The sequence below is a fragment of the Budorcas taxicolor genome, chromosome 15 (genome assembly GCF_023091745.1).
Source record: "Budorcas taxicolor isolate Tak-1 chromosome 15, Takin1.1, whole genome shotgun sequence".
Taxonomy (NCBI): Eukaryota; Metazoa; Chordata; class Mammalia; order Artiodactyla; family Bovidae; genus Budorcas; species Budorcas taxicolor.
In genome coordinates, this window is record NC_068924.1 from 39161242 (window position 1) to 39171477 (window position 10236).

Consider the following 10236-nt stretch of genomic DNA (forward strand, 5'->3'; position numbering starts at 1 on the left):
AAAGCAAGAAGGAATCCTGGAGATGTTTGAAACAGGAAAAATTTGCATGGGACTGGATGAGAGGGGCAGAGATTGGGGCAGTAGTCCTTCACAGCAATCCACTCTATGTGTCCACATGTGCAGTGGAGTCAGCATGGACACAGAAATGTGCTAAATCAGGTGTGCCTGCCCAACACCCTGGGCACAGGGATCTTTGGAAGACCCAACTCTGCCTCCCTTCCCCCTTCTCCGATCCTCAGGTACCAGAGGCTCACTCAGGAACAAGGCCTGGGGAAAAGCTGGGGACAGCTCCAGCACAGTTATGGTTGGTACTGCCTTCCAGGTGTGACTGTGAACAGGGCACAGCTGTCTGCTCTGATGGCCAAGGACTGCAGGTTGCTGACTATGCACCTTGTCCTTGGGACACTCGGTCAAAGCCTCCATGGTGACACAGAGGGTACTGATTTTATGTGAGAACACTGGCAAAGTCTTCAGCTCTCAGAGAGATGCCCAGATATTTACATAGGAATTTCTCCTGCTTCATCTTGTCCTAAATCCTCACACTTACTGGCCTTATGGTTTTTAAAAAAAAAAATCATTCCATCTCCCTGGTGGAAACACCTGGACAAGACTTGAGAGTCTCTGAGTACCACTTTCTCCAGTGCCAACACTCTGAGGGCTGTGAGCAATCTTTTTCTGAGTGTGCAGAGCTTTCCTAGGGTAAATGTACCTGGAGTGATGCAGCAAAACGGGTACAGATTTTAGTCAGGCTTAGGTTAGACTCTTGCATATAGTACTCACCGCATGGGTGGCCTTAGCTTCTTTACTTATAAAAACTGGAGGTTAAAAAGCTCTATCACAAATGACGAATGCAGGAAAAAAATGCCTGGGAGCTCAGCATGAGGAGCTGGCATTTGGAAAGCACTCAAGTATAAATTCCCTCCTCATTCCCCTTCATTTCTTTTTAGGAGAACACATTTCACAAACACTTTCACACTGAAAGCCTCACAAATTGTCATGATCAAATTTTCCCTTTTCAAGAATTTAAGGGTGAAATCAAGTATTGTATCAAATGAAGAAAGAAATGCCTAGAAAAATCTAAACTGTTAATTATAGGCTGTCAATAAACAAGTGGGCTTCTGTATTTGTTTTGGTTTAATTTGTGATAGGACGGATATGGAGAGGCTTGAAAGTAAGTATGTTCTGTGATATCACCTTCTGAGGATAATCTTTTCTACTAGACTCAAGATGGAAAAAGACAGCGAATATTTTCTTTCTATAAATCTGATTCTATTCATTAATCCCCTTAAGCTGCTCTTGTAGAGTTTTTGGCCCTCCTGCTCAGACGGGTCCCCTAGACAAGATTGCTACTAATAAGCAAGAGTTCAGAGAAATTAAGGAAGTAGGAAGAATAGAAAGCACTCTGTCCTCTTAACACTTCTGGTCGGATGACCTGCCCTTCAGGCTGTATGGATATTTTAAGTCAGTGGTTGCCAATCCTGGATTCCAGGGGCCGCAATGAATTAACTAATTAATTTTGGTTAAAATACTTTCTTAACAAAATATAACACCTAGTGAGAGTCAAGGTGTGGTGAAATATGTACTGTTATGCAAGGCAGATTGTAATTAGACCAAACTTTTGAAAGGCAATTTGGCAATTAAGTATCAAGCCTTTAAGTGTCTGTACTCTTTGACCTGAGAATTCTCTTTTGGGGAACCTATCTTATTGGTGGAGAGCAGTATCCAATTAGGAAAACAGATATGTACACAAAGAAGCTTATCACGGTGTTGTTTTATAATAGAGAAAAAATTGGGAACAACCTAATAACATGAGAACAATTATATGCAATGGGGTGCATCCAATGCATGGGTGGAGCCATATACAAGGAGTCTGTTGACCTGAGCCTAAAAGCATTCAGAAAATCTCATTAAAATTATATTTTTAAAAAGAGGAAGCAAAATATGAAATCTTCACAATTCAAAAGGTCTGGGAGGAAATATACCAAATTTTGATAATGATAACTTTAGGTGATATGATTTTGAGTGACTTCCTTCTTATTTGTTATTTTTAGGACCACCATAAAGACTATAGAATATAAATTTTTTAATTAGCAAATCATCATCACCATTATCGTGTTTTATGAGAAAGTAAACAGAGATGCCAGATAAAATCTTTTTGGTTTGGGAGATGGCCGAGAATGGGATCACAAAGATCAAAGATACAATAAATCCTATCAATTCCAAAAAAATATGGAGTTGGTTGGTAAGGAGTCAGCTCCGTTTCATCCTCTCCTCCATAAGCTTGCTGATTCCTCCCCAGGAATTCTGCTAGACTTGGAGCACAGGAGAGGAGGTGGTTTTCCCAGCACACTTAAATCCTGGTGCTGGTGCATTCACTGTTACACATTCATCCTCATTTCTTAGTGGCATGCTGATTGTTTTAAAAGTGAATGAAATGTTAAGACTATCTAGCGTTTGCTAGGCACTTTCTAAGCACAGGCACTGTTTTGGTACTTTTTATCCCCATATTTCACCTTCCTCAGGCTTGCAAGAGTTCTCAGTAAAAGGAACCATTGTTTCTTTTTTCACCCTGTTCTCCTTTCTCCTACCCACACAGAAAGTGCCTTTGGGGGATATAATAATTGATTTGGATGAAACAAAAAAATGGACAGACTGGGTCACACTTTGTTATGAACAAAACTTCCTTCACTGCCTGAAGAGGTAGCTGGAGAAGCACCTTCGGGTGGCCAGCATGGGAAGGTTCTAGAAAGAGGGCACCAGAAAGCCTTGCAGGCCTCCTCCCTGTGATGTGGCTTATTTGCTTTATGGGCTTCAGGCATATTTGCTGACATCAGCAGCCCGTCAAAGTTTAAAATAATAATAGTGAAAAGGAAAACAGCCCCTTTCTGCCAGGCAGTCCTGTTCTGCCAACTTCTGTGTTCTCTTTTGAGTTAATAAACGTCCAAGAACCACCTCCCCTGCCACCCTGGGGGTGGGGAAAAAAGCACAATAATTTTAAAACCACCAGGTCAGGCTATTGCCAGCATAAACCATTCAGACAAGTAGCGTTTGTCACACTCTAATGAGGATTTTACCTTTGCCTCCAAAAGAAAGCTATTATTAGGCTTTGTGTTTATGGGATCAGATGATTGTCTAGGGACAGTGGGTTTCTTTTGGCCCCTTCCTCATTTTAACCATGCTCAAGACCAAATCCATAGGTGTTTTCTGCATCAGACAAAATGAAAAAGCCATAATTATGCCAGCTAATGTCTTTGGAAAACATCAATTAAGAAAACGGCCTTTTAATTCCCATTTTGCTTGAAAATCTGAAAATATCTACACACGTTGTAATAGCATGGTGGTGGTGGAGGGTGGGGGGAAGCCTGTCTCTTAAAAAGGAGACAGCTCAAATGGTTTGAGGAGGTCAGGTGAGCAGGTCGCTCTTGGCAACAAGTAAAGAATCTCTCCAAGGAAAGAAAGTCCCCTACAAAGTAAGACCTCTTAAGTTATCTTCCCATGTAGTATTGAAACTGGAGCCAGCCCCTACACAGTGAGGCTGATACCAGGCTGGCACCGCACACACACCCCATTGTTAATACCACCTCAGGAGAGATTAGATCCCGCATTCCTCAGAAGTTCTGAGCTCCGGAGGGAACACCACCAGCAGGCTCCTTCCACCCCGGCAACAACTAGCTACAACTGATAAGTTTTCATTGAAATAACTGGAACAATTACACTGAGTCCCCACAGGGCTCTGTCACTAGCTATTAAGAGAGAAACATTGCGCTTGCATGCTGTGGTGTCTGCAAAGGTGTGAGCCAGACAGGAGCAATTCAAGTCAAGTCTTTGGCTCCATTTTATATGCTTTTATCTATGGCTACGTGCCGTTGTGAACCAAATTCTTCACCTAAGATGTACTATTAGATTGTTTAATGTTATGTTTCCTTTTCAGGTCTTATCTAGTAAACTCGATATTTACACTATCTCAATTTAGGTTTGGACAAGTAACTAATTAATCTCTGACCAAAGATAGACTTGGGTTTGTTTGGTAAAATCTGTTGAGGTCATGGCTGGTTTTAATCATGTAGCTTAGTTAAAAAGTTGAACACTAACAAAGATCTTTGCTTTCAAGGCTTACCTTTCAATCAGAGTGCTCATTAAACAGCAAATGTAGTTGTACTTGAATTCTGCCACTTCCCTTTTTTTCTGGAATAACAGTGTCTGAAGGATTAAGTGGCAATAAGAATAAAAGGACAACACACATCACCTTTGCAGGAGCAAATCGTAAAAGACCTAGATTAAATTTTAACCAGAGGTTATGTCCACCCTGATTCTATATCTCAAAGGGTTAGGTTTGGCTTTGAGAATAATAAAAGGTGAGTTTGAAAAAAAGGACCCTATTTTAACATATACTGTATTTGCTAGGAGGAGACAGAGTTAGTCTTTGAAAGAAAATAAAAGGCAAGGAGTTTAGCAGATGGGTAATTCCCAAATATGCAGAAATGTAAACAGCCAGGATTTGGGTGCCTATGGGTTTTTATCAAAGATGTAAGGCTGAGGCCAACACCAGTGCGTCCTCTTTGGCTAGTTTTAACACGTTCACAGTCACAATTAACATTCAAGGAATTTCCTTTTCACCCAAGTGTTTCTTTAAAAAGTATTTTATACCACAAACTAAAGTTCTAGCTGCCATCAGTCCTCCCCATACAAAAAATTGATGAAATCGCCATAATACTTTTTTTTTTTCTTTTTTTGAAAATGGGCTCGGACCACGTCAATTTCCTGGGGCGTTTGTTATTCAATATAAGGGGGTTTTCACCTCCTCCCTCCTTCCTTCCCCTGAGAGAGCCTGTCATGCAGACCCAGCTTCCTCGTCCAGCAACACCCTCCACTTTCACTCCGCGGCCTGAGCAGCGCCGCTGCAGGCCCGGCGTACCCCACCCTCCCCCTGCCCAGTCAGAGGGCTGCTGGCGGGCAAAAGCTCGGGGCCCACTCCCCTCCGGGTTTCAAGTCCCTGAGCCGGCCACGCCGGAGTTCTTCAAGGAAGGGAGAGGCGGCGGTCTCCCCCTCCCATCCTGCTCCTCCTACACAAGGGATTCGCACACGGGCACCGAGTCCGAGTCCTGGCTGTGCATGGAGCTCAGCCCGGTGTCCGAGTCCTCGTCGTTACCAGGGCAGCTCTTGGCCAGTCCGCGGGCCTGGTCCACCCACACCTCGGCGCAGGCCTGCGGCCCGGGGTCCCGCGAGGGCCCCCTGGACACCGGAGTCCCATCGGGCGCTACCGTCAGCTCCAACGTGTGTAAAGTCTGGAGAAGGCCCTGGAGCTCGCGCTCCTTGCTGTCCCACTGCTGCTGGCTGTAATCCAAGTCCGACTTGACTGCCTCCAGGTCCGTGTTGAGCCGGAGCCCGATGTAGAGGCTGGTGCTGAGCTGCGTCCGGACTCGCTCGCGTTCCAGCAGCAGCTCACCGTCGAGGCCGGCCTCGGCGTCCGGGGGCTCCTCCCGGGCTGCGAGCTCCTCCTGGCGCCTCCTCATCCACCTCTGGTTCAGCTCCTCCTGGATTTCGGCCGAGAGGCGCTCGAGCAACTCCTCCTGCTGGGCCCGCTGCTCCTGCAACTGCAGTAGGTCGTCGCAGCGCCGGGCCAGCTCCTCCAGCGCAACCGCCTTCGCCTCGCCGTCCAGGGGCGGCGGCGTTGTCGCCGCTGCCGCCGGCTCGGGCTCGGGCTCCGGCTCCTCTCCTGGGCCGGTACCTTCGAGTTCGATCCCGGCACCCACCAAGTAGGTGTCCTGCACGTAGTTCACTCCGTGTCGCCGCACGCGGTCCAGATGCACCTTGGCTTCGTAGCGGTCGATCTCGCGGTCCAGCTCCCGAAGCCGCTGCACCTGCTGACGGATGGTGTGGTCCTGGGACAGCACCAAGTGCACCAGCGTCTCCATACGCTCCACCGAGGCGCTCTCGGTGGCCCGCGGAGACGACGACGACGAACAGGATGAGGCTGCGGACGACGACGTGGACGAACAGGGCGACGACGGCTGCTGCTGGCGCCGCCGGTTGAGCTTGGCCAGCTTGCGGAAGGCCTTGCGCACCACCCGCCGCTGCTTCTCCTGGGTCATGGCTAGGCTGGGCCGCGCTGGGACCCCTCGCGCGGAGCAGGGGCGCTCGCGACTGAGCACCACGCGCGCCTCGGCACTGCGGGGCCCCGCGTTGGGCAGCGACGCCTCGCTGCGCACCAGCACGAAGCGCACATTCTCTTGCTCTTCGCCCCAGGCGGCCCAGAGGCGCAAGATGCGCGTCTTGTTGGGCAAGATGCGCTCAAAGCCCCGCCACTTCTCCACAATGCAATAGCACTGCGGGGGCCCGCACAGCATGCCCTGGGGCAGCGCCTCATCGTCGTCGTCCTCGTCGTCCTCGTCCAGGGGTTCCGGCAGCTCTCCCGGGCCTGGCGGGTCGCCAGCCGCCCCCCGCCGCCGGCTCCGCCGCTGCCGCCGTCGCCGCCGGCAGCCATCCTCCAAGAGCACCCGCACTACGTCCGAACAAGTGGTGCGGCGGGAGAGGCCGGACACCAGTTTCTCCTCCTGGCAGATCCACACTGATATCTTCTTCTCCGAAGGATCCATAGCGCAACCGGGACGCAGGTGGCGCCGGGGTGGGGGGCCCGAGTCCCACTGGGGCGGCCGGGGCAGCAGGCAGCCCAGCAGCTCTGGAAGAAGGATTGGAGCTCGGGACCCTAGCTCTCTTCAGCACCGGCCCTTCTCCCCGCTGCGCACGGAAGGCAAGCTGAGGCGGTGCTCCGCCGGGACGGTGCGCTCCAAGAACCGCGCGCCCGGCTCGGGCTCCCGCGGCTCGGCTCTGCCCAAGGTTCCCCGGGCCTCTGGGTTTTGCTCCTCCCCACGTGGCTCCTCCCCCTCCCGCTCCCAGCGCCGGGAGCTGCTGCCCGAACGCGGGAGGCGCGGAACCCAGGCCCGCCCCTCTCCCGCGCTGCGGGCTTGGGGACTCTGCAGCGCGTCGGTGTGAGAAGGGGACTCCGGGACCCCTCCTCCGCAGGGCCTGGAACCTGTGCCTAGGCGCGGATTAGCTCTGCGTCTCTCTGGGCCCACTGGCTCCTCTTCTTGGGTCTAGAGCTAGCTGGACTGACTTTGCATTTTTCTCTGCGCCCCTGGGGCGTTTCCTGGACTTTCAGAGCAGCGCCGTCTGACAAGTGCCCCGGCGCAGAGAAACCGAGACGCTGGGCATCTCTAACGAAGATTAACCTGACCTCTAGCTGGGATCTGTAACTGCAGCCTACAACGCGGAAGGCCTTCAGTCTTCTTAGTCTGGAGGCAGTGTTTGCATATGGAAGAACAGGCGGGGCAGTGTGCTCCAGGAGCAAGTGTAGATTAGATTAGTAAAGTCTAGACTTGCGGGGTACTTCCTGGCACCGTCGTGTCTTTGACTCCTCACGTAGCCTCGGCGTCGCATAGCCTTCTTGGTATGCGGACCCCTGATTCTAGAGGGAGTTCCTGGCCCAAGCTCTTCTGCAAATCACAGCCCTTTTTCCAGATCCCACCTTCATAAAGAGAAACCTAGTCGTTACCGCGACAGTTTCTGGCATTACCCAGTACCCAGATGTGGTCAAGTGGAGATAAGAGCCAACTTGCACAGCTCAAGAAATCCAAGACCAAAATGCAAATAAGATTTTTCTCATCCTCAAATGCTGATGAGGATGGTTCATTGTGTGCAAGTCTTGCTCCCAGCTTGGAGCACAGGCTTGATAAGATCACTCCTTTGCTTCAAGACCTTGAATGGCTCCTCACTGCCTCTTGAATAAAATATTTTATTTATTCACTCATTCATGCACTCGATAAATATTTGAGTACCCGCTGTGCTCCAGTATTCAACACAGGTGCTAAACGTGTCCAACACAGGACCTTCTGTGCTCTGATAACAGGGAGCATGAGGTGCCAGAGGAATACTAGAATAGTACCCTAATCAATCTGCAAGAGTTGAGGAAGGATTTCTGGGGAAGTGTCATCTTGGCAAGACTGAACGCACCATTTGAGTCATCCAAAGGAAAAATAAATAGATGGGACAATTCCATGTGTCAGTATTTGGACTGATCCTAAGGGCAATGAGAAGTCATGGAGTGTGGATTCTGAGGTCAGACTGCCTAAGGAAAAATCTCAGCCTGTCACTTACTACCTCTGCGACCTTAGAAAAAGTATCTCATCTCTCTGAGCTTCACCTGTGAAATGGTGATAAGACAAATACCTGCCTTATGCAAACTATTTTATATAGGATGGATAAACAACAAGGTCCTACTGTATAGCACAAGGGACTATATTTACTATCTTGTCATAATACATAATGGAAAAGAATGTGTGTGTATATATATATAACTGAGTATATATATAACTGTATATATATATATATATAACTGAATCACTTTGCTGTACAGCAGAAGTTAACACAACATTGTAAATCAACTATACTTCAATTAAATGTTTAAAAAACCTACCTAATAACTCTAAAAGGACTGCTATGAGGATTAGGTGCTTGGCCCTGTTAAGTCTACAATAGAAATTTTATTGGAGGATTAGAACTCACATGGTGTATTAGTCTTCTATTGTTGTTAACAAATCACCACAAATTTAGTGGCTTAAAATAACACCCTTTTTATTAGTCCTGCACATCAGAAGACCAACATGGCATGTCTGGGTCTTCTGGCTCATGGTCTCCCAAGGCTTAAAGGCAAGGTTTCTGCTGGGTTGAGCACTCATATGGAGGTTCTGGGAAAGAATCCATTTCCAAGCTCACTCAGGTTGTTGGAAGAATTCGGATCCTTGCAGTTGTAGAAATGAGGTCTTTGGTTCCTTGCTTGCTATTGGCTGGGGTTACTCTCAACTCCTGGAAGCCTCCCTCAGGTCTTTTCCATATCATACCCCTCTTCATCTACAAGCCATCAACAGCATGACAAATCCTTTGATTCCTCCTTGGCTTGAAGTTTCTGTGACTTCCCCTTCTGCTATATGCTGGAGAAAACTCTGCTTTTAAAGGGCTCGTTTCATTAGGCAGAGTCACGTGGATAATTTCTCTGTCTTAAGGGCTGATTAGTAGCCTTAACTAACTGCAAAATCCCTTTTGCTGTGTAAGATAATCCCCAGCGTAACACGAGGGGATGGAGATCATGGGGCCATCTTAGATTTCTGCCTGCCTACGAGAGACCCTAATGTGATCATTCTCCATTTTGGAAAATCACTCTGTTTGCATTGAGGACGTTGGGTGGGGGTCAGGGTGAGGCGCCAGGTGGTCCTTTAGAAGACTGTCATATTCATTCAAGGAGGAGATGGTGGCCTGCACTGAGAATAGTGAGAGGGCTGGACAAAACTGAGCTGTCAATTTTGAGGGAGGCTGGAGATGCAGGACTTGGTAATGGATTCAAGGGGTATTTCATCTCCCTAGCATGGTATTGGGGGTCTCTTGTAATCTAGCCCAGCCCACGCGCTAGCTCCTCCCTCACATGCTTGGCTATCCCTGCCTCCTTCCCCTGTCCCTCATGATTGCTAGAGCTTTGTTATCAGCTGCAGTCCCTTTGTTATCAGCTGCAATCCCTCCTAGATTTTAAGCTCCACAAAGGGAGGGATCGTATCTTCTTTGCTCACTTTTGAATCCTCGGCATTTAGCACATTCTAGGTTTACTAGGTATCTATTGAATTTTAAAAATGGATGAACGAATGAATCCTACATTCTTGAAAGTCAACACCTCATTCATTCAGAGCAGTATCTGCATCCTGATGCATTCATGCTTTTGTACATGCTTTTTCTGCTAATTAGGACCACTCTTAAACAACTGAAAAAGTCCTACTTGTCCTTCAGAAGTTCAGCTCAAACATCATGAGGTGTAGGAATTCTTTCTTTCCTCCTCCAAGTTGAATGGGCTCCTTGTTTCTCTTTGCCTCTCTTGGTGCACAGGTTACTTTGCAATGTGATGTTTTGTGTTTTTTTTTGTTTTTTTTTTTCTCATGTCTGTTTGTCCCTCAAGACTTAAGAGCTCTTTGAAAGGGTGAATTGACTATCTTATCTATATTTTGGTCCTTAGTGTTTGTTGCTTGGTACATGGTAGGCCCTTAATCTTACTTAATACTGTAAGGAACACTAAGATAAATAATATCTACGATATTGTGCTGTCCTCAGTCAGTTCAGTTCAGTTGCTCAGTCGTGTCTGACTTTGAGACCCCATGAATCGCAGCACGCCAGGCCTCCCTGTCCATCACCAACTCC

At 48.2% G+C, this 10236-nt stretch overlaps 1 protein-coding gene across 1 annotated transcript; it reads right to left on the reverse strand.

The window, feature by feature from the left end:
- Positions 1 to 5063: 5063 nt before the first annotated feature.
- RASSF10 (Ras association domain family member 10) lies at positions 5064 to 6596 on the reverse strand. Its single transcript, XM_052653373.1, has one exon. It carries the CDS (start codon positions 6594 to 6596, stop codon positions 5064 to 5066), a length of 1533 nt encoding a protein of 510 aa, XP_052509333.1.
- Positions 6597 to 10236: the final 3640 nt, after the last annotated feature.